The sequence below is a fragment of the Acartia tonsa genome, chromosome 7 (genome assembly GCF_053477335.1).
Source record: "Acartia tonsa isolate MP-2025a chromosome 7, ASM5347733v1, whole genome shotgun sequence".
In the NCBI taxonomy this organism is placed as follows: domain Eukaryota; kingdom Metazoa; phylum Arthropoda; class Copepoda; order Calanoida; family Acartiidae; genus Acartia; species Acartia tonsa.
The window spans coordinates 53,371,467-53,396,398 of record NC_137266.1 but is presented as its reverse complement, the minus strand read 5'-3'; the positions used below and the strand labels follow the sequence as shown (position 1 = coordinate 53,396,398).

At 31.2% G+C, this 24,932-nt stretch overlaps 1 protein-coding gene across 1 annotated transcript; it reads left to right on the top strand.

Moving 5' to 3' along the window:
- The first annotated feature begins 2,317 nt into the window (after positions 1-2,317).
- On the top strand, positions 2,318-24,798 carry LOC145324633 (vang-like protein 2-B). The gene is made up of 13 exons (XM_080167213.1): positions 2,318-2,355; positions 4,002-4,127; positions 4,984-5,024; positions 7,003-7,111; positions 10,685-10,762; positions 14,265-14,391; positions 14,609-14,701; positions 16,338-16,465; positions 19,303-19,388; positions 20,252-20,333; positions 21,101-21,214; positions 23,921-23,995; positions 24,414-24,798. Exons 1-13 carry the CDS (start codon positions 2,318-2,320, stop codon positions 24,556-24,558), a joined length of 1,242 nt encoding a protein of 413 aa, XP_080023339.1. The 3' UTR covers positions 24,559-24,798.
- The last annotated feature ends 134 nt before the right edge of the window (positions 24,799-24,932 follow it).

Below are 24,932 nucleotides of genomic sequence, written 5' to 3'. Positions count from 1 at the left end.
TTAACATATAATTCACGAGTAGTTTATGATTTAGATAAAATACCTAAAATTTGGAGAAAAAAAAGCTTTAAGCCTGCTCATACATCTTTAAACTGAATGTGCAGACAATCTCTGACAATCCTTTTAGCATGGTTATTAGTGAACAGAGCAAAAAGTATAAAAATAATCCTTGAGTTTCTTATCAAATTCTGCCAAAAGTTGCTATATCTCATCATCAAGTTAAAACTGGAAATCTAAGAAATCAGCTCTAAAGCATTGTTTGCCAGAATAGCCTTCCCTTGTCCCTGGTTGTAAGGTTTGAACTTGGCTAGTTTGAAAATTCCAAAGTTGTTAAGCTAACCTACAAGGAAACTGAAACAATAACAGCTATCAGTGGATATTTAGATAGATAATAAGTTTCTCGATATCTAGTGAATATTTGGATATCTAGATATCTAATAAAGTGTAAATTTAGGTGAATATCCTACCTACTATAGATGATTGGGTGGATAATACAACAGCTCTCAGTGGATATTTAGATATATACTATGTATCTGGATACCTAGTGGATATCTAGATATCTAATAAAGTAAATATTTAGGTGAATATCCTACCAACTATAGATGACTGGGCAGATAATACAACAGCTCTCAGTGGATATTTAGATAGATACTCAGTTTCTGTATACCTAGTGGATATCTAGATATCTTAATAAGTAATTATTTAGTTAAATATCCTACCTACTATAGATGATTGGGCAGATAATACAACTGCTATCAGTGGATATTTAGATAGATAATAAGAATCTGGATACCTAATAGATATATGGATATCTAAATATCTAACAATGCATATATTTAGGTGAATATCCTACCCACTATAGATGATTGGGCAGACAACACAACAGCTCTCAGTGGATATTTAGATAAATACTCAGTATCTGGATACCTAGTGGATAACTAGATATCTAATAAAGTATATATTTAGGTGAATATCCTACCTACTATAGATGACTGGGCAGACAATACAACAGCTATCAGTGGATATTTAGATAGATACTAAGTATCTGGATATCTAGATATCTAACAAAGTATATATTTAGGTAAATATCCTACCGACTATAGATGATTGGGCAGACAATACAACTGCTCTCAGTGGATATTCAGATCCAGAAATGCCCCATCAAAATCAACAAATTAACCCAAGGAAAATCAAAACATTTTAACCCATGCCAAATTATTGGTTGAAAAGCTTGGAAACAACCATCAAAAATACAATAAAAATAATAAATTTAGCCAACTAAAATAATATCATTAATATAAAAAACTTTGGGTATCAGTAATTTATATTTCAATGTCCCCTTCCTTCCTGAATTTAATAGTCATAAAAACCGACTGATAGTTGTTAAATCTACTCGTTTTATGTTTTCACTTAAACTTAATTATGGACCAAAGAAACTCTCCCTCCTGAAATTTTTCCTAATGGGTTAATCTAACATGAACTTAACCTAACCTAATATAAAGTTAGTTTATGGTCCACATGAGATTTAGGATACTGTTTTTATTAAAATAAATGTTTTGATTTTGAAATAAAATTTAGGAGCTTACAATTTCAACAGAGTATTGGTTTTCGCCTGCAAACATTGACAGGGAATATCATAAACTATATCAAAGGAGAACCATATCGGACCAGTGGTTAGCATGTTTCAAAGCTACAGAAAATCAGCATATCTTGAAAAATAGTTTTAATTTGTTGTGTTTTTAAAGAATTTTTATATATGTTTAGGCTATTTTCCAAAAGTAGGTATCTTAGAAGCAACATCCCAAATATTAAGCTTCAAAAAGCCATACCAGTATATACTATAGGAAATTTAGGTTGCCTTCTTAACTTTATTAAACGAGAAGGTTATAGAGTAGCTATGATATCCAATAGTATGAAGCATTAAGTTTTGTCTCTGTCTGTATGTAAAGATCTCGGAAACCACTGGTCCTAATATATTACACTTTTCAGGAAAGCTTTATGAATGTCTTAGGATGGTTTTAGGCTATTCTTCTGACCTTATTTGCCCTGTCCGAAAGGCTAGGGACAAGTAAACTTTATATATGTATATATAATTTTATGATATTAATTAATTTTTACAGGATATTATTTTACGATGCTGTTATCAATATCTTCGTTCTGTTCGCCAATTTTGATGGTTATACTTCCACAGCTACAAATATTCAGTCTCAGGTATGTAATTCACTTGTATTGACAGACAGACATACAGACAGACTGACATACAGACAAACAAACAAAAAGACAGACAGATGGACGGACAGAGATTTCTTCTATACAGATGGTCATACTTCCACAGCTACAGATAGTCAGCCTAAGGTTTGTATCTCACTTGTACGGACAGACAGACAGACAGAGAGTTCTATAATAATTATGGTTATACTTCCACAGCTACAGATTTTCAGTTTAAGGTTTGTATCTCACTTGTATGGACAGACAGACAGACAAACAGACAGGCAGACAGACGGACAGTATTTTTTTCTATACAGATGGTCATACTACCACAGCTACAAATATTCAGCCTAAGGTTTGTAACTCACTTGTACGGACAGACAGACAGAAATACAGACAGACAGACAGAAAGAAAGACAGACAGACAGACAGACAGACAGACATATGGACAGACAGACAGACATAGTTTTCTCTCATACTGAAGATTAAACTTCCACAACTACAGTTATTCAGTTTAAGGTTTGTATCTCACTTGTACGGACAGACAGACATACAGACGGACGGACAGACAGACATATGGACAAACAGAAATCAGTCTAAGGTTTGCAACTCACTTGTACAGACAGACAAATAGACGGACATTACCTTACTTCAACGGTCCCTAGAGGCCTCTATGGGCGAAGCCACTAAAAGAATGAATAGAGGATAGATAGATACAAAGAATGATTTACAAATAGATAGATAGAAAGATGCAAAAATTTTCTTATTTTTCATATATTGGATCTTTTTGTTGCTATAATATCAATAAAAGTTCTACTAATAATAGGTTCACTTTGACAAACTTTTCTGCTTTTTATATTTTTCTTTTTAGTAGAAAGGCAGGGATCTAAAGGGATAAGACAATGGCCAATAAATTGATGTACATCCCCAATTATGACACACTAAATTATCCCTTCTGTAGATAAAAATTTGTTGTTAAAAAGTTTGAACACTCTACTTAATAAGCCTAACCAATCAAAATTCACTAAAATCCATAAAGTTTTATGTTAACAAATAAGAAAACGTTATTTAAAAACTTTGGGGACTAGTGTAATAAACAGCCCTCCCTCTCTGAGTGAGGCCACTCTTTAGCTCCTCTTTAGTTAATTTCAGGGATCTTAAGGGATCAGACAGTAGCTGAATTAATGTACATTCCCAATAATGATATACAAAATTACCCCTTCTGTATATATAAATTATTTGTGGCAAATTTTTGACACTGCTTCCAATTAAGGTACCAAATAAAAAATCGAAAGTTTTAAGTCAAGGAATGAGAAAACTTGTTGATAAAAGCTTGGGTACTCGTATGATTTGTGGCTCATAAAGTTGGTACTTTTATTGAATTTTGATTGACTGTTTTCAAATTTGCAGTGTCAAAACTTTTCAACAAATAATTTCAATCCACAGAAGTCCATTATCATTTCATCCATTGTCTTATCCCTTTAGATCCCTGGTATTACTTGCTTCTTTAATCTTTTTTTTACATTTTCATAAAAAAAATTTTGATGTAATTTTTTTTACAGCTTTGATGCATTCTTTAGCTGACAACATGCAAAAAAAATCCTTTAAAAAAAATATATATACTAAAGCTAAATTTTAGATTGTTTATTAACATGCAAAGAAGGGGGGAAGATTGGAATGTGAATTATAGGTACCCAAAGTCTTAAAAAACACTGGGGACTTGTATCAAATCTTTATTAGAAGTTAAAACTAAAAGTGTTTAATCTTTATTACCAATTATTTCTATATTTTAGGAGTTCCCAGCTGAAATGTGATGTAGAATGTGACGGGATGTTGATATCCTTCAGTTTTAAGCTGCTCTGTCTGGGGCTCGGCACTTGGGCAGTATTCTACAGAAAACCTAAATGTATATTGCCAAGGTATTGTTTTATTTATTTATCCTTTTATTCATTTATCCATTTATTCAACAATTTATTCATTTATCCATTTTTTTATTGATTCATTTAAATTACTTAGTTGTTTTATATTTTTACTGTGCATATTTATCATTTTATAATTTATCTATCTATTCAGGCTAAACGTTTATAGAGGCATAGTATGTATATTACTAATTCTACTATTTATCTATATATTTAGGCTAAATGTATACAGAGGAATAGTATGTATACTACTAATTCTACTGGGACTGACGTTTTGGCTTTTTTACTCAGCAAGGTGACTATTAATTTTTTAGTAGCTTAGTACTCTATGTTATACTAGCAACTTGCATCTAGGTGCTCTTTACTTAAGTTTATAGAGAAGAGCAAAGAAATAGCATAAAACCACCCCAAGATTTGAATAGAAAAACAAAGTTAGTTTAGAACCATCCCAAGACCTATGTGAACATTCCCTGCAATGAAGAACTCAAATAGAATATAAATATTAAGCTCGAAACAAAAAATAATATTTTATATAATTGTAAAATTGTCCTTTTATTGAAATTGATGGAGAGATGAGGTTTTCTAATTTCAAATAGATATAAATTCAGTGAGAGAGAGGGGACAATGGGCTGTTTATTACACTAGTCTCCAAAGTTTTATATTAACGGTTTCTTATTCGTTGGCTTAACAACTTTGGGGACACTAGTGAGTTATGAATTGTTGGTTCCTTAAATTAAGTGTTTAAACGTTTTAACCTCCAATTTTACATTACAAAATGAGTTTGTGTATTATCATTGGGGATATACATCAATTGTCTTATCCCTTTAGATCCCTAATATATTTGTCTTATTTTCAGGTTGATTGAGGAAAACCGTCTGATTAAATTTAAAGATATTGGTAAGACAATTTTATTTCAGAAAAACAGTTCCCAAAGTTTCGTAATAGCGTTTTCATATTCGTTGGCGTAACAACTTTGAGGACTTTAGTGAATTTTGATTGGTTGGCTCATTAAGTTGAGTGTTCAAATTTTTCAACCACTAATACCTAATTATAGAGCAACCACGCTACTAATAAATTTTACTAGTAAGTAAAACTATCAACTTTTATGACATTGTGAAAACTTGAAGAAATTGTAAAAAACAAGGAAAAGTTTATTTTTATGTTAGATTCTATTGGATATAATATATAGGTGGATATTATGACAGGTAAAATTTTGATGTCAATTTAGGTTGCTAATATAGTTCTCATTTATTGGTAAGTTTGTTCCCCTAGTAGAAAGGGAGGGAATGGGGTAAAGGTTCTATTGGGGGTATCATTCAGTAATCTAAAGGGATAAGAGAATGGCCGATAAATTGATGTACATCCCCAATAATTATAAACAAACTTCACCCTTGTGTAGGTTAGTGGTTGGAACGTTTGAACATTAAACTTAAAATGAAGTAAATGAAATAGTAAAAATTCACTAAAGTTCCCAAAGTTTTCTAGCCAAAGAATAAGAAAACATTATTGTAAAACTTTGAGGACTAATGCAAAAAAGTCCATTGTCCCCACTCTTTCTGGGTTTCATAATATAAGCCAGCTAGAAGTGGCATATTATCAGAGTATGCGAGTATATCGCACAATATCCACGTATATTATATCCATTAAGATTTTTTGCATTGTTTTTATGATCTTTACACAACTTGGTTTGGCAGGGATCTCTAGGGATAAGACAATGGATCCCCAATGATGATTGACAAAAATTACCCCTTCTTTAGATTAAAGTTATTGGTTAATAAATTTAGATTCTACTGGTTTGAAATCAACCAATCAAAATTCAATAAAAGTACCCAAAGTTTAAGATCAACGAATAAGATAGAGGCGGTTGTAAAACTTTTGGCACACGGTCTCTTATTCGTTGGCTTTAAAACAATGGGGACTTTTATTAAACCTTGATGGGGTTGATCAATGTACAAACCAACAAACTTTACTACTAATAATTTTAGTCTACAGAATGGGTAATTTTATTTATCATAATCATTATATGGGATGTATATAAATTTTTCATCCATTGTCTTCAATAATGAATCTAAAACACTTTTACGTAGTGACGGAGGCTATTCGTACGTATGATAATGTTCAACAGTTACGAATATTGAAATAATTAAGCAAATTATGGAAATGGTGCCTAATAGTGCTTATAATGCCTGATAATGACGCTATACAATGCAAAGGACCAATGATAGGCCAGTTTAGATTTTACCATTGGTCAATTACAATATATACTGGCCTATCATTGGTCATTTGAATTGCATGACGTAATTTTTAATTCGGCATTTTAAGCTGCTTCAAATATTGAAGTATTTTTTCCTTAGTACCTTTCCCTCCCTCTCCAACACAAACTATGTCAATATAAAAAGTTTGTTTTTATTGCCTATAAAATAAAAAATTAACTAGATCAACATTTTAACAATAATAATTATGGTCATAGGTAGCGCAGTAGTGCAGCAATAACAAGTTTACTATAATTCAGAGATGAAAATAACAGTAAAATACAGTTGAGTCAACCAGCATGTTTATTTGAATTTTAAGTTTTTCATCTTCGGCACTTTTTGTAAATAAATCACTCATGTACATAGCAATGTTATTAAGCAGATTCTTTAAATATTCAAACAAAATATGTTTCCAATATCTAGGACTAATACCAAGTTTCTTCAACCTCCATACACTTTTCGGCCATTATAGGGATTTTAAGTAACACAAGAACTAAGGGATAGATAAAATATAGACTAGTGTACCTCGTTATTAGATACGATAATTGTACGGGTAGAATTAAAGTTATCTTGTATTTTCCTTCATTGGATATTTCGATGGTTTCATTCTTGCAATATTTCAGTTACGTATGCTGACAGTTATTTGGACAGCCTATTGGTTCTGCATTACTTGGCTCTGCTCATTATACAGTTGAGGAAAAATCATACTGTTTATATGATTAAAGTTTTAAGGTATGTATATCTATCAATCCATCTATCTATCTATCTATCTATCTATCTATCTATCTATCTATTAGTTCTGTTATGTTAGCAACCTAAATTGACGTTAATTTTGTCCCGTGTCATAATATCCACGTATATTCTATATCCATTGTTTTTTGTGTAAAAGGTGTTTATGTTTTTCATAACTCAAAGTGTTTTGTTTTGATAAAAAAAATGCTGATAATTTTGTTTAATCCGCATTTTGTAAAGTTTTAGTTTTAAAATTCACCCAGAGATGGCATATTTTAAAACTGTACTTGCTTTAATTCTTTTTCGCTTATTAAATATAGATATTTTTCTCTTAATAACGTAGGTTATTATTTTTAGAAATCGAAAAGAAACGTCGAAATTTTTTTTAAAAATTAGATAGAAACACGTACAACAGAGAATTAGGTAGATAGTATGGATATTTTATTTTTCATCCAAATCTCATCAGAGCTTGATCTTTAAATCATTTTAGTGGTGAACCAGATCGGGGCTCGCCATTTTTAAAATGCCGCGCTGTGATTGGCTGAAATTAAGCGCACCCCGATCTAAATCACCATTAAAACGATTTAAAGATCCAGCTCAGTAGACGAGCAATCTGTAAACAATACAATATTTTTTTTAGAGATGAATGTATTGTAAATACAAGTTTATCTCAATTTCTATATATTAATCCTTCTTTTTACTTATCCTTTCATAGAACCTCTTCTTTCGATTTAGTTTAAAAAAAAACTTTTTTGACAAAGATAGATATGATTGAATAGGGTATGAAAAGAGAATAATATAAAACAGCGAAGCTTTTCTATAATTAGGGTCGGTCAGTCAGTCCGTAACGGTTAGCTCTATTCGTTAATTTAGGCATGTTAGAATTGTCCTATCGATTTCAAACTTTGCAGAGTGTCCGTATGTCCATTTTAAAGATGTTGAATTTAGCATTTTTTTAACAACAATTTTTTATGTGAAAAAATTATCCGATTGGTTTGATTTTTTTGAATACTGATTTCTATGACAACAAAGTACAATGTTATAAGCGAAGCATCTCTATAATCAAGTCCTAAAAATGTAAGTATGTCCTTAAACAATATCCTGTATTTAAGCAGTTTTTTAACAAATTTACTTTCAATTTGTTTCGATTTTATTCACTTATATTTTGATTATTCAGTTATTACACTCTACAAGTGTTAATTTTTCGTTTGTCCTAACGTTTCAGAGCTTCGCTTTTATGGATGTTGTCATCCTTGATTATTTTTAAAATAATTGTTTTGGTGGTAAAGTATGTAACATTTTTCATAACTCAAACTTTTTTGTTATGATTTTAAAATGCTGATAATTTTGTTTAATCTGCATTTTATAAAGTTTTAGTTTAAGTATTACACAAAGATGGCATTTTTCGACAAGTTATACGCTCATATTGTTTTAAATGTAAAAATAAAATGATTTTTTTTTCTCTTAATAACGTAAGATAATACTTATAGACATTACAATGAAAGCATCTAAAACGTAATACAAATACTTAGAAATATGATTGAATGAAAATAAGGAAAAAGTGTGAATATTTAATTTTTTATCCAAAATTCATTTTGCCAAGTTTGGTTTTTACTTTATTTGAAGTTCTAATTTTTTTAGAGATAAATGTATGGTTAATACAAGTTTATCTCATTTTCTATAAAATTATCCTACAATCTGTCTAGTATATCTATCTTATTTGATTTTCTGTCCTTCTGCTAACGTCTCTATACATCTATTCATTAATCTATCTATCTATCTATCTATCTATCTATCTATCTATCTATCTATCTATCTATCTATCTATCTATCTATCTATCTATCTATCTATCTATCTATCTATCTATCTATCTATCTATCTATCTATCTATCTATCTATCTATCTATCTATCTATCTATCTATCTATCTATCTAACTATCCATCTATCTATTTAACTATCTATCTAAATATCTATCTATCTATCTATCTATCTATCTATCTATCTATCTATCTATCTATCTATCTATCTATCTATCTATCTATCTATCTATCTATCTATCTATCTATCTATCTATCTATCTATCTATCTATCTATCTATCTATCTATCTATCTATCTATCTATCTATCTATCTATCTATCTATCTATCTATCTATCTATCTATCTATCTATCTATCTATCTATCTATCTATCTATCTATCTATCTATCTATCTATCTATCTATCTATCTATCTATCTATCTATCTATCTATCTATCTATCTATCTATCTATCTATCTATCTCACTTTATGTATCTAAATATCTATCTACTTATCTATCTATCCATCTTATAAGTATATGGAAGTATATTACTTTTTACATAAAATGTATCAAATTTTTACATATTGAGAAGAGAATCAATATTTTTATGTCAATATTTCCTATACCAATATTTTATGGGGGTTCTATAGTTACCGTCTTAATACATATAACATCACCGCAAAAATTAGAATAGCCTGTAAAAGTGAATTTTTGCTTCATAAATTGTGAATTATATTTATATAAAATTATTATAACCAATTACATATACCAAAAAAATTTTATGAGATATTTCAGTTGGTTAAATTTATAAGAATAAAATTTGTTAGCCTAAAGGCGCCTAAGGGCCTGGCAAAAAATTGGTATTAATTTTATACCTTTCGGGCTTTAAGTTTAATATTCGGGATTGCCATATTTGGGTCAGATTTAGACTTCCAGCAAACATGGTAAAAAGGTACAGCTTCTATCAAGATTCTTTGTATTGGTCTAAGACAGGTTTTTACTATTTCACCACAAAAAAATCATATTCATTTCAACAAAAAAATTATCATGGGGGTAACCCCTACATCCTTGGGCAAATGTACTAGAGGCTTCAGGTTTTATGCTAATTCCACAAACAAAAAAACAAATATTTTTTCAACAAAAGTAAACATTAAGTAATTTCCTTCCTACTTGGGCAAATGTCCTAGAGGTTACATGTTTTATGCTATTTCCACAAAAAAATTTACTTTCAATAAGTGTGGTGGGCTAACCCTCTCCCTACGCCTTTGTACAAATGTCCTAGAGGCTAGGGGCAAAGCCAACAATATATTAAAATAGTAAAGAATAGAAAAATAGAAAATGTCAATAAAAAAATAAGAGAAATAAGATAATTTATCAGTGTCAAATCAAGTTAATTTTCTCAGGGAAGAAATGGGATATTGTACTGGTACCCAAATTTTTTATAATCACGTTATCTTATTTGTTGGACCAAAAACTCTGGGTACTTTTATTAAATTTAAATTTTTAATTGTTACTAACTTTACAACTACTAGTTTAATCTACAGAAGGGGCAATTTAATTTATCATCAATGGCGGTGTACAACAATTGTCTTATCCCTGTAATTTTCTATATATTCATCACTATAGTAATTTATACTTAAGAAAAAAATAAAGATTTTTCTTTTGTTACTATGAAGTAGTAAAGCATGCAGTAAAGAGGGGGGTTTATCTACCACTAGAGGCTAGAAATTAACGTAGTTTAAACCAATTTTAAAATATATTTTTTATTTCTAGGAGCCCCGACGGGGAGAGCCATAGCTTCCCTATAGGAGAGATGTCCATCCAGCAGGCAGCTTCCAAAGTTCTGGACAGGTATAGACAGATAGATAGATAGCTAAATAGATAGATAGATAGATAGATATGAGAGATCCATAGCTTCCCCATTGGAGAGATGTCCATCCAACAGGCAGCTTCCAAAGTTCTGGACAGGTATAGACAGATATAGATAGATAGATAGATTGATAGATTTTAGATACTTTAAATTAAATAGATAGATATAATGTATGTTACAAAGACAGTATAGATTAATTGAAAGGTATAAATGGGTAGAAAGAGAGATTGAGAAATACATAGATAGATAAATAAATAGATAGAAAAATAGAAAGAAATATTATTTAGATTTTTTTGTGTTGAAAAAAAAAAGATTTATATAAAGCAAACCATAATATTTTCTGCTCTTGACACCATAGACAAGGGATGACTGAAAATATAAAAAAAATATCAACTTTGTCAAATAAAAATTAATTAGACTTATATATATAAAAATTTTATATAGCTTATATCCATGTTGAAAAAAATGTTGAAGGCATTTGTCGGTTCCATAAAAATTAAACAGAGATTTCATCACAGTAGATTGATAGTTGGTGCCTCCACACAAAGTATCTTAAGAGCACTGAAAACCCCTCTCTCTATTTTTGAGATAAGAGAAGGCTAATTATTCTATGCCTAACCTCAATGCGGTACCATAACCCTGTAGGCCCTATACCTGCGTGGCCATAACCTCCTTACCCATTAGATTTTTATTTATTTCCAAACTAACAGGAAGGGGTTAACTTTAATGATTTTAATTAAATCTTTACCGGTTGTTTCAAATCAGTAGTGTTTTAACTTTTAACTTTTCAATGGTTTTAATCTAATGATCTTGTTTATCATATAATTATACATACATTTATCATTAATTGTCTTATCCCTTATCTCGCCTGCGATTTGTTAAAAGAAACAAACTACTGTTATAATGCTCTAAATTGTACTGTGCTACTTTTAAGTTAAATAACCATAGAACCGACTTTTAGAGTGGAAAGTTATATACCATGTTGACTTAAAACTCTTGTCCCCAAAGTTTTATAATAACTTTTTATTAATTGGTGGCTAAACAACTATCGAAATTTTGATAGGTTGTTTCATTCAGTTGAGTGTTTATACGTTTTAAACACTAACTGTAATATACAGAAGGAGTAATTTTGTGTATCACCATTGGTGATGTATATCAATTTATCATCCATTGTTTTATTCCATAAGATCTCTGCTGTTTTTTGCTCTATATTATACTGTGATTTTTTAAAGTTAAATAACCATAGAACCGACTTTTAGAGTGGAAAGTTATGTAACATGTTAAATTATATTTAAGCATTTACTTTTTTTTTTTTTAAATATGTTTTCATGTTTTCACCAAATTTAATACCCAAAGTATAGTTTTTAATGCATTTTATTTAGAACTTTGGGTACTTTTATCAAATTTTGATTGGTTGGTGCAAACTTTAAGTGTTCAAAATTTTCTTCCAATAATTGTAATCTATTGAATGGGTATCCCAGAATATATTTATAGTTTCTGAGATATTAAATACTTAAAAAACAACTCAAAATTTAAAAAAAAACCAAGGATGACAACATTCGTAAATGAAATTACCAATAACAAAATTACAATGACCTTGTAGAGCGTCAGGATTGAATAAGCAAAATATAAATGTTTTTTGACAAAATTGTAAGTAAATTTAATGCAAAACTCTATACTGTTTAGGGATATACTTACATTTTTACGACTTTATTAGAGATGATTCGCTTATAACCTTCCAAAAATCAGATGAATAGGATAATTATATCACATAAAAAATTCTTGTCAACAAAGATAAAAAAAACAGCATGTTTTAAATGAACGCATGGACTTTTTGGTAACGATTATTGACTTGCTACGCTAGCTAAATTGTATCTAACTGTAACAGGAATCATCATGCAAAGTTTGAAAATGTTTAAATTAAAGAAAAAAGCTAATCGTTACAGACAAATGGACTAGCCCTAATTATAGAAAAGCTTCGCTTTAGTAAAAAAAATGGTTATATTATAAGCCCAACCTTTTAAAGTAAAAATGTAAAGTGTATGTTTACTTTATGGATATGGTTATTTTAAACAAGGCCATGTCAGACCATGAGTAGATAGATAGACAGACAGATAGATAGATAGATAGATGAAAGTAAAAATATAAAGTTTGTGTTTACTTTATGGATATGGTTATTTTAAACAAGGCCGTGTCAGACCATTAGAGTAGACAGACAGACAGACAGATAGATAGATAGATGAAAGTAAAAATGTAAAGTGTGTGTTTACTTTATGGATATGGTTATTTTAAACAAGGCCGTGTCAGACCATGAGTAGATAGATAGACAGACAGATAGATAGATAGATAGATAGATAGATAGATGAAAGTAAAAATATAAAGTTTGTGTTTACTTTATGGATATGGTTATTTTAAACAAGGCCGTGTCAGACCATTAGAGTAGATAGATAGATAGATAGACAGACAGATAGATAGATAGATGAAAGTAAAAATATAAAGTTTGTGTTTACTTTATGGATATGGTTATTTTTTAAACAAGGCCGTGCATTTACGACCATCCCTATAATAAAGTAACATGATGATTGTGTGTCTGTCTGTTTGTACCGAAGGATCTCGTTAACTTATGAACTGATATAGTTCTCCTATATAGGGTAGAATTAGAGTGAGGTCCTGGGAAGGTTTTTTTAACTGTTTTGGGGGAGATTACCACAACCTTTCTAAGAGATAGCGCCCCTAGAAAAAATGACCGCAACTCCCCACCAAAAAAAATTATTTTATTTATTCTTTTTATTTTAAAATAAAAAATTGGGGTAGCGAATTCTCCATGGGCGTAGCCGCTAGTACCATACAAAGTAATACTATTCAGGGATTTAAAAGGATAAGACATTGCTTAATAATTTGATTTACATCACCAATAATAAAACCCCTTCCGTAGATTAAATTAGTAATTAAAACCTTTGAACACTAAACTTAATAAACAGACCAATTAAACTTAACTAATCCTAGTTGGTAAGCCAATAAATAAGAAAACATTATTATAAAACTTTGGGGACTAGTGTCATGAATGTCCCCTCCCACCCTGGATTTATTATGACATGTGCCAAAGATCAAGTTTCAAAACATTGTTCTAGGATTATTAAAAATATTGATTTCAGCCAGGACCTGTAAGGATAAGACAATGAACAATTTGTAGATCAAACGTTTAAACACTTAGCTTAATAGAAGTTAAATAAAAGTCTCCAAAGTTGTTAAGCTAATGAATAAGATAACATTATTATAAAACTTTGGGGACTAGTGTAATAAACAGCCCAATGTCCCCTCGCTCCCTTGATAATATCAGAGAATATTTCAGAAGTTTTTAAAAGAAGAAAAGAGTGGGGTTTTAATATGCTTGCTCGAACTTTAAGAGAAAGAACCTATCACCGTACATAAATGTTAATAGGTTAATTTGTAAAGCGTAGCAACTCTATGATTTTTTTGCAGGTACTACTCCAATTTCTCCATCTACAACCCCTATATGGAACAACTACCAACCAAGGACAAGAAAGAAGCAAAGGAGAGCAACTACAAGTTCTATGAAGTTGATGCATTTGGAAATCTACAGGATAAGGTAGATAGATAGATAAATAGATAGATAGATAGATAGATAGATAGATAGATAGATAGATAAGTATATGGAACAACTGCCTACCAAGGACAAGAAAGAAGCAAAGGAGAGCAACTACAAGTTTTATGAAGTTGATGCATTTGGAAATCTTCAGGATAAGGTAGATAGATAGATAGATAGATAGTTAGATAGATAGATAGATGGATAGATAGATAAGTATATGGAACAACTGCCTACCAAGGACAAGAAAGAAGCAAAGGAGAGCAACTACAAGTTCTATGAAGTCGATGCCTTTGGAAATCTTCAGGATAAGGTAGATAGATAGATAATAAAGTTAGAAATATATGGTAATCTTTAAAAATCAGTAAACAAATAAATATTATATTTACGGCTTCTGTTTAGGAGGGAGGGAATATTGGACTGTAAATTATACTGGTTCCTAGAATTAATCAAATACACCTATCATTCATTGCCTGAAATTCTTTGTATACTTTCTTTTCAATCTAGATTGGTTGGTACAAATAAATAAAGTACAAGTTTTTCCACTAATGATTGCATTCCTTTTTTAAATTACTCTCCCATCTAATTGTATAAAAGCTAGTGATCTAAAGGGATACGACAATGTCCAATAAATTAATGTACATTTCCAATAATAATACAAAAATTTCCCCCCTTCTGTAGATTACAAATCCAAGGTTGGTAGATAAATAGTTAGATAGATAGACAATAAAATTCCTAAGTATTATTAATTGTAATCTTCTTTTATAACAGTGAATAAATAAATATTATTATTACTACGTCACCCTTGCCTGCCTAGCCGCAGCGCTCGGCCCCTAGCCTGCCTAGCCGCAGCGCTTGTCCCATTGCCAAAAACCTAACCTAACCTAAAATAATTGTTTTGTCGGAAAGGGGGGGGGGGCGGTCCGGGGAGTATACAAATTTTCAAAATTAAATAAAATATTTCTAAGAGGATAACGTCTATAAAACTTTTAGGACTTGTGTAATAAATAGCCTAATGTCTCCTCCCTACCTGTTAAGATTCCCTTTTTAGTTATTGAGATCTTATTTGACAGGTGCACACTCACACACACACATACAGACACGCACACACATTCAGCCAATTGAAAATATAGGATTTTTTTTCCTATACCATTTGGTTTTAAGCCTATTATAATAATCTTAGCTTAGGTGTCTTTTATAAATAACACATTTATAGGCTATTTTTTTTATAATAAGACTGATAAAAGAAAGAGAGAGAGAGAGAGAGAGAAATAGGAACAGAAATAAAAAGAGAGAAAAACAAAAAATAAGTTGAATATAAAAAGAAAGAAAAACAATGAAAAGAAAGAGAGTGAGAGAAACAGAAAAACAAAGAGAGGGGAATAATAATGGAAAAAGAGGATAAAAAAAAGAAAGAAAGAAAAAAAGAGAGAGGAGAGGAAGGAAAGAAATAGATTTATAACAATTTGGAAAAGGTACCTTAATCCCCCCCCCCCCCTAGAGAAATATCTCTTTTTCAGAATAATTATAGAATTGTGTGAACACCATATTTATTGATTTATTAACATGTGCCGTGGATCAAGTTTCAAAACATTGTTCTAGGATTATTAAAAATATTGATTTTAGCCAGGGAATATAGGGATAAGACAATGGACGATTATTTTTGATAACCAAAAATACCCCCATTGATAAATTAAAAATATTGAATTCAACAAGGGCTATATAAGGATAGAATTATTTTATGGTAAAAATAGATAAAAATGAAAATGTAGGGTGAAGAGAGTGTGAGGGGATGGAATAGCCAGCTGCAAGTACACTTTTTAAAGTACATGAAAATCTGAAATCTACAGAATGTGTAATTTTGTGTGTCATCATTGGAGATGTACAACAATTTATCGGCCATTGTCTTATCCCTTTAGATCCTTGCCATAATTGTGCATTTGTTTCAGGATTCTCGCGTGAGCTCGCCAATCTACGGTAGTCGAACATACGGTGGACGAAAGGACTCCCTTAGCCAGGGGGGAGGTGGAGGGGGACATAATGAACTATTCTATGAAGAATATGAATATGAGAGGAGGTGAGTGGATAGATAGATAGAAAGTCAGGGAGGTGGAGGGGGACATAATGAACTTTTCTATGAAGAATATGAATATGAGAGGAGGTGAGTGGATATATAAATAGATAGATAGATAGATGGATAGATAGCCAGGGAGGTGGAGGGGAACATAATGAACTTTTCTATGAAGAATATGAATATAAGAGGAGGTGAGTGGATAGATAGATAGATAGATATATAGATAGATAGATGGATAGATAGCCAGGGAGGTGGAGGGGGACATAATGAACTTTTCTATGAAGAATATGAATATGAGAGGAGGTGAGTAGATAGATAGATAGATAGATATATAGATAGATAGATAGATAGATAGCCAGGGAGGTGGAGGGGGACATAATGAACTGTTCTATGAAGAATATGAATATAAGCGGAGGTGAGTAGATAGATAGATAGATAGATAGATAGATAGATAGATAGATTGATAGATAGATTGATAGATAGATTGATAGATAGATAGATAGATAGATAGATAGATAAATATATGCATCCTCATATAAAAGTAACAGGATCTCTGTCTATTTGTCTGTTTGTACTGTAGGATCACGCTAACCGCTTCACACAGGTTTTTAGAAGATTTTAGGGGTGAGTCACCCCCCCCCCCCCTCCAAAAAAAATGACCCACAAACAAACTTTATCTTTTAAAAAAGGGTCGACTCTTCCCCCTAATTCATTCAATGGCTCTTCGAGGCATCTAGCCATTTGTTTATTTTAAGCCGATTAAAATCACTGAACACTTTTTTTTCTACATATATGTAACTAAACAGTACATAGCAATGCAGAAAAAAAACTGAAAATAATTTACATTTTGCAAAGTAGAAAAAAGGTGTAAAAAATGCAGAATATAAAACAAGAACAACTTTGTTCATGTTAGCAATGTTAAAATTTGTTGTCTTTCTCTCTTTCTCTCTATCTTTCTCTCTTTTTCCTTATGTACATCCCAAATGATGATACGCAAATTTTCCCCTTTTTAGCGTAAAATTTGTGGTTGAAACGTTTGGACACTCAACCTAATGATCCAACGAATAAAAAAAACGTTATTATAAAACTTTGGGGACTAGTGTAATAAACAGCCCATCTTCCACTCATTCTTTGAGAACTAACACACTTATAGAGCAGCTATGATGCTAATATTAAAAAGTGGAAAATAAAGAAAATCTGGACAAAATTGAAACAAAGAGGGTCAAACTATTGTCAGGCTTATCAAGGGCTAAGACAATGGAAATAAATTTATGTACATACCCATTGATAATAAACAAAATTGTATAGTAGCTACGGTGCTAATATTAAAAAGTGCAAAATAAAGAAAATCTGGACAATATTGAAACAAAGAGGGTCAAACTATGTTAGGGATATCAAGGGATAAGACAATGGGTGATAAATGTATTTACATCCTGTTGTAGGTTAAAATTATTGGTTGGAAAATTTGGACACTCCTAGTTTGATTTATGTACATCCCCACCCCATTGATAATAAACAAAATTATAGAGCAGCTATGATGCTAATATTAAAAAGTGCAAAATAAAGAAGAAAATCTGGGCAAAATTGAAACAAAGAGGGTCAAACTCTCTAAGGGATATAAAGGGATAAGACAATGGATGATAAATTTGTGTACATCCCCTTTAATGATAAACAAAATTGTATAGTAGCTACGAAGCTAATATTAAAAAGTGCAAAATAAAGAAAATCTGGACAAAATTGAAACAAAGAGGGTCAAACTATCGTCAGGCTTATCAAGGGCTAAGACAATGGGTGATAAATTTATGTACATCCCCTACCCCATTGATAATAAACAAAATTGTATAGCAGTTACGTTGCTAATATTAAAAAGCGCAAAATAAAGAAAATCTGGACAAAATTGAAACAAAGAGGGTCAAACTATCGTCAGGGATATAAAGGGATAAGACAATGGGTGATAAATTTATATGTACATTCCCATTGATAATAAACAAAATTGTATAGTAACTACGATGCTAATATTAAAAAATGCAAAATAAAGAAAATCTGGACAAAATTGAAACAAAGAGGGTCAAACTGTTGTTAGGGATATTAGGGGATACGACAATGGATGATAAATTTATATACATCCCCATTGATAATAAACAAAATTATTCCCATTATAAGTTAAAATTATTGGTTGAAAATATTAAACACTGCTTTTTGAACTAATCAATCAAAATGTAATAATAGTACCCAAAGTTTTTTAAAACTATGGGTACCAGCGTAATTTATCATCAATTGTGTTATCCCTGAAGATCCGTGTTTTTTACCCTCCCCAAAATGGTTATAAACCATCCCTAATGAACCTATGTGTAGTTACACTGTCAAGGAGAACCATATCGGTGTAGCGATTAGCTAGATCCTTCAGTACAGACATACACACCTAGATAGATAGATAGACATCCTGTTACTTTTATATAAGGATGATAGGATTCTAGTATATGAAGCTAGAAGAAGTGACTCCACAGATTATGACGTCATACGATAGAATACCCAATGAGAGGCCAGTATACACCAATGGTAAATTTTATGCTGGCCTCTCATTGGTTAGTCTATCGTATGACGTCATAATCTGTGGAGTCACTTTTTCTAGCTTCCTAGTATATCGACAGTTTTAACAGCATGTCGATTGTACGTCAGTTTGAGCCGTTTTAATAAGGGATATAAAAGGATAAGACAATGGCCGATAAACTGATGTACATCCCCTATGATGATACACAAAATTACTATAATATTTAGGTACGATTCAATTTTTAGTTTAATGTCCCCTTCCTTCCAGATTTTTATATTTTTGTTTTTAGATTAAAGAAGCGTAGAGCTAGATTGATTACAGCCACAGAAGACGCGTTCTCCCATTTGAAGAGAGTCAATAATGAAAATATGAAAGGTAGATATATATATATAGATAGATAGATAGATAAATAGATAGATAGATAGATAAATTAATTACGGCCACAGAAGACGCCTTCTCCCATTTTAAGAGAGTTAATAACGAAAATATGAAAGGTACAAACAAAATAGCCTTAAACCTGCCTAGAATAAGTTGTATTAAATTATTAAACAGCTCTAGGTACCATAAGTAACCTTTCTTCTAATAGTAGATTTTATCATTAATTTAGAAATGTTAGAATTGTCCCATCGATATTAAACACTTGATATATTTTTGATATTTAGGTACAATTTAAAAAACGTAGCAACTCTATAATCATTTAAGTATTATATACTCTATAGATATACTGATAATTATTGTTTTATAAGAATTTTATTTTTATAATGTAATGATCTTATTTGTTATCTTAGAGATTGATTCCTAATGTTAAATATTGTAAATGTCCGTTTGTTTCGTTCTCTAATTTGTTAAGCTTTGTTTTTTATGGATGTTGTTAAACTTGTTATTTTTAGTAGCGAAAGAGGCTATGGAGAATATATGATTTTCAGTGAAGATTCCTAGTTATGTCATATGCGCATCTTGGATCATGGAAAGAAAACGAAGTAGTGAGTTTCGTAGTGTTTTCATAATAGCTTTTAATTGGTTATTTTAGGTTAGGTTAGGTAAATGTTAATGATTGCACCGAAGGGTTAGAGTCACCCGTAGGGACTAGGAATAGGATAAAAGCTAATGTGAAAATATGACTAAACCCGCTACTTCATTTCTTCCATGATCCCGCATATATTGTATAAATTGTTTTGTCCGTCTGTCTGTCTGTCAGTATATAAAACTCATCAACCTTAATTATATATTTTTTTTAGGACCAAAATCCCCGATGGATTCCCAGGAAGCTGCCCAATCCATTTTCCCCTCCATTGTTCGGCCCCTGCAGAAATATTTGAGGTAGGATTTTAATTATAATTAAAACCGATTAATATTTGCTTGATTAGAACCAGTTCCCAGCCATTATGTATAGCGTCGTATTACAGACAACTTTCTGTGAAAATAACAATTCATGAAATTGATATTGATGTTTTTAATCTTATAATTTTTCATTTTAATATCTGCGGATCGCTTTATAATTATATAATACGATGCGAAAAATAACTAGTATTAGCTAGCGGTTGCTCCAATAACATCTATGGGATTTGTTATCGAAAAACGGTGGGTGGGAGTTGACAGAATAATAGCCTACTACCATCTAAGTACATAACTTTTAAATAAACTAGCCAAAAACCATCCTAAGAACTATGTGTATCTTTACCTTACCTAAAACAGAGAACCCAATCCGTTCTGTGGTTAGCGAGATTTTTATGGACTAATCAAAATGATTAACTAATAGAATTTGGATGAGAAGGGTGAGGGTTGTTCCCCCCAACCACATTCAAAAGATTATTCAGAATGAAAAATGATTAGGGTATGATATACTTTCTTGTACACATATACCCACAACATGGCCTAAATCCTGCCAAGCAAGAAAAAAATATAACTCTGAAAATTTGTCCTTCTCGTTTATAAGGGGTATAAAAATATCCTAAAACTAACATATTAAAGATACGTTTCATTGGCTCTTGAGTCTTTAACCTTTTTGTTAAAGAGATCTTATTGAGCACTCACAAATCCATTTATTACATGTATAATTTAAATTTTTATGTCGACATATTTTGTAGGATAACTCGACAGCAGCCAAGGCATACAATGGAGTCAATAATCACCCATCTGTCGACGATTATACATCATGACATGTCACCAAAATCTTTCCTTGAGAAATATCTAGTCACCAGGTAGGTTGTATCTATCTATCTATCTATCTATCTATCTATATATCTATCTATGGAGTCAATAATCACCCATCTGTCCACAATTATACATCATGATATGTCACCTAAATCTTTCCTTGAGAAATATCTAGTCACCAGGTAGGTAGTATCTATCTATCTATCTATCTATCTATCTATCTATCTATCTATCTATCTATGGAGTCAATAATCACCCACCTGTCAACAATTATACATCATGATATGTCACCTAAATCTTTCCTTGAGAAATATCTAGTCACCAGGTAGGTAGTATCTATCTATCTATATATCTATCTATCTATCTATCTATCTATGGAGTCAATAATCACCCATCTGTCCACAATTATACATCATGATATGTCACCAAAATCTTTCCTTGAGAAATATCTAGTCACCAGGTAGGTAGTATCTATCTATCTATCTATCTATCTATCTATCTATCTATGGAGTCAATAATCACCCACCTGTCAACAATTATACATCATGATATGTCACCTAAATCTTTCCTTGAGAAATATCTAGTCACCAGGTAGGTAGTATCTATCTATCTATCTAGCTATCTATCTATCTATCTATCTATCTATCTATCTATCTATCTATCTATCTATCTATCTATCTATCTATCTATCTAACTATCTATCTATCTATGGAGTCAATAATCAGCCATCTGTCCACAATTATACATCATGATATGTCACCTAAATCTTTCCTTGAGAAATATCTAGTCACCAGGTAGGTAGTATCTATCTATCTATATATCTATCTATCTATCTATCTATCTATGGAGTCAATAATCACCCATCTGTCCACAATTATACATCATGATATGTCACCTAAATCTTTCCTTGAGAAATATCTAGTCACTAGGTAGGTAGTATCTATCTATCTATCTATCTATCTATCTATCTATCTATCTATCTATCTATGGAGTCAATAATCACCCATCTGTCCACAATTATACATCATGATATGTCACCTAAATCTTTCCTTGAGAAATATCTAGTCACCAGGTAGGTAGTATCTATCTATCTATCTATCTATCTATCTATCTATCTATCTATCTATCTATGGAGTCAATAATCACCCACCTGTCAACAATTATACATCATGATATGTCACCTAAATCTTTCCTTGAGAAATATCTAGTCACCAGGTAGGTAGTATCTATCTATCTATATATCTATCTATCTATCTATCTATCTATGGAGTCAATAATCACCCATCTGTCCACAATTATACATCATGATATGTCACCAAAATCTTTCCTTGAGAAATATCTAGTCACCAGGTAGGTAGTATCTATCTATCTATCTATCTATCTATCTATCTATCTATGGAGTCAATAATCACCCACCTGTCCACAATTATACATCATGATATGTCACCTAAATCTTTCCTTGAGAAATATCTAGTCACCAGGTAGGTAGTATCTATCTATCTATCTATCTATCTATCTATCTATCTATCTATCTATCTATGGAGTCAATAATCACCCACCTGTCAACAATTATACATCATGATATGTCACCTAAATCTTTCCTTGAGAAATATCTAGTCACCAGGTAGGTAGTATCTATCTATCTATATATCTATCTATCTATCTATCTATCTATGGAGTCAATAATCACCCATCTGTCCACAATTATACATCATGATATGTCACCAAAATCTTTCCTTGAGAAATATCTAGTCACCAGGTAGGTAGTATCTATCTATCTATCTATCTATCTATCTATCTATCTATGGAGTCAATAATCACCCACCTGTCAACAATTATACATCATGATATGTCACCTAAATCTTTCCTTGAGAAATATCTAGTCACCAGGTAGGTAGTATCTATCTATCTATCTAGCTATCTATCTATCTATCTATCTATCTATCTATCTATCTATCTATCTATCTATCTATCTATCTATCTATCTATCTAACTATCTATCTATCTATGGAGTCAATAATCAGCCATCTGTCCACAATTATACATCATGATATGTCACCTAAATCTTTCCTTGAGAAATATCTAGTCACTAGGTAGGTAGTATCTATCTATCTATCTATCTATCTATCTATCTATCTATCTATCTATCTATGGAGTCAATAATCACCCATCTATCCACAATTATACATCATGATATGTCACCTAAATCTTTCCTTGAGAAATATCTAGTCACCAGGTAGGTAGTATCTATCTATCTATCTATCTATCTATCTATCTATCTATCTATCTATCTATCTATCTATCTAACTATCTATCTATCTATGGAGTCAATAATCACCCATCTGTCCACAATTATACATCATGATATGTCACCAAAATCTTTCCTTGGGAAATATCTAGTCACCAGGTAGGTAGTATCTATCTATCTATCTATCTATCTATCTATCTATCTATCTATCTATCTATCTATCTATCTATCTATCTATCTATCTATCTATCTATCTATCTATCTATCTATCTATCTATCTATCTATATATCTGTCTATCTGTCTATCTGTCTATCTATATATCTATCTATATATCTGTCTATCTATCTACCTTTATATTTATCTATCTATCTTTTCTAGCCCCGTTCTGCAAAACGACCATGAAAGGCTAAAACTGCAAGATTAGAGAGTTTCTGTTTCTCCGTCTTTATGTTTATCTACCTATCTAACTATCTATCTACTTATCTATCTATTTATCTTTTATAGCCCTGTTCTGCAAAACGACCATGAAAGGCTGAAACTGCAAGACTGGAGCGTTGTTTCTGAAATTATGGTTTCCAGGTAAAGATTTATTAATAAATAGCAGCTAAGCCCCGATAGACAAATATGAAAACTTATGAAAAGTATTGGGGGGTTGGGTTAGGGAATATTTTTATTTTTGTATTAAAAAGAATAAGGTGGGTGGTACCCTCCCCCCAAAATAGTAATTATTCTTCCCAGGACCTATGAGAAGCTTTCCTGAAGAAAAAATCTATCGGTTCAGGAGCTAATGAAATCTAAAGCTTCAGACAAAAAAACCTTACTATTACTACACCCTTCCCTCTATCTCCCTATCTCTTTAAATAAAACCTTTAATTGAAAAATAAAATAGCCTAAAACCATCAAAGTGCTATATGAAGCATACCAAAACAAAAACCTTACAACTGCATCACAAACATTTATGTAAATTTTAAAAATATATTTTTTGTTATAATTTCAGGGGGTTAAAACCCGGGCTAACCTTCCTACTTCGGCAGGGTGATGTCACCCTTTTATGCGAAGTATTCAACCTACCCCACTACCGCCTGTCAGAAGCTAACGCCGCCCAAAACGGTTTTCTATTAGAGCGACGGTATTCTGAGTGAATTAAGTGAAGAGTAGCTTCGCTCCTGTGACTATTTAAAAGTGTCTAAAAAATCAGCCATGTGACGTCATAAAAAAACGAGGGAGTTGAGAGGAGAAGTGGTAAAGAAAAACCCTAAAAAAGAGACGGATAATATCTCATTTTTATGACGTCACATTATTAAGACACATTGCAAAGATACATTAAAGTGAGACTTTTTCTTGGTAAAAAATACATAAACCATGATGTTATAAGTGAGCTTTTTATAACCAAAAATAATGTTAAAAATTATTGTTAGTGAAATAAAAATACATATTAAATGCAAAAAAGTGAAGAAATACAATATTATAAAACATTGAATCAATGTCAATTTTTTGAAAATCAAAATATCTGATT

What these genes read in the sequence shown, in the direction of transcription:
- LOC145324633 (XM_080167213.1), top strand. Translation starts at nt 2,318, where the DNA reads ATGGTCATACTTCCACAGCTACAGATAGTCAGCCTAAG. An exon ending in CTACAGATAGTCAGCCTAAG is followed by an intron (nt 2,356 to 4,001) that starts GTTTGTATCTCA and finishes TCTATATTTTAG; the next exon opens with GAGTTCCCAGCTGAAATGTG. An exon ending in GATTAAATTTAAAGATATTG is followed by an intron (nt 5,025 to 7,002) that starts GTAAGACAATTT and finishes GCAATATTTCAG; the next exon opens with TTACGTATGCTGACAGTTAT.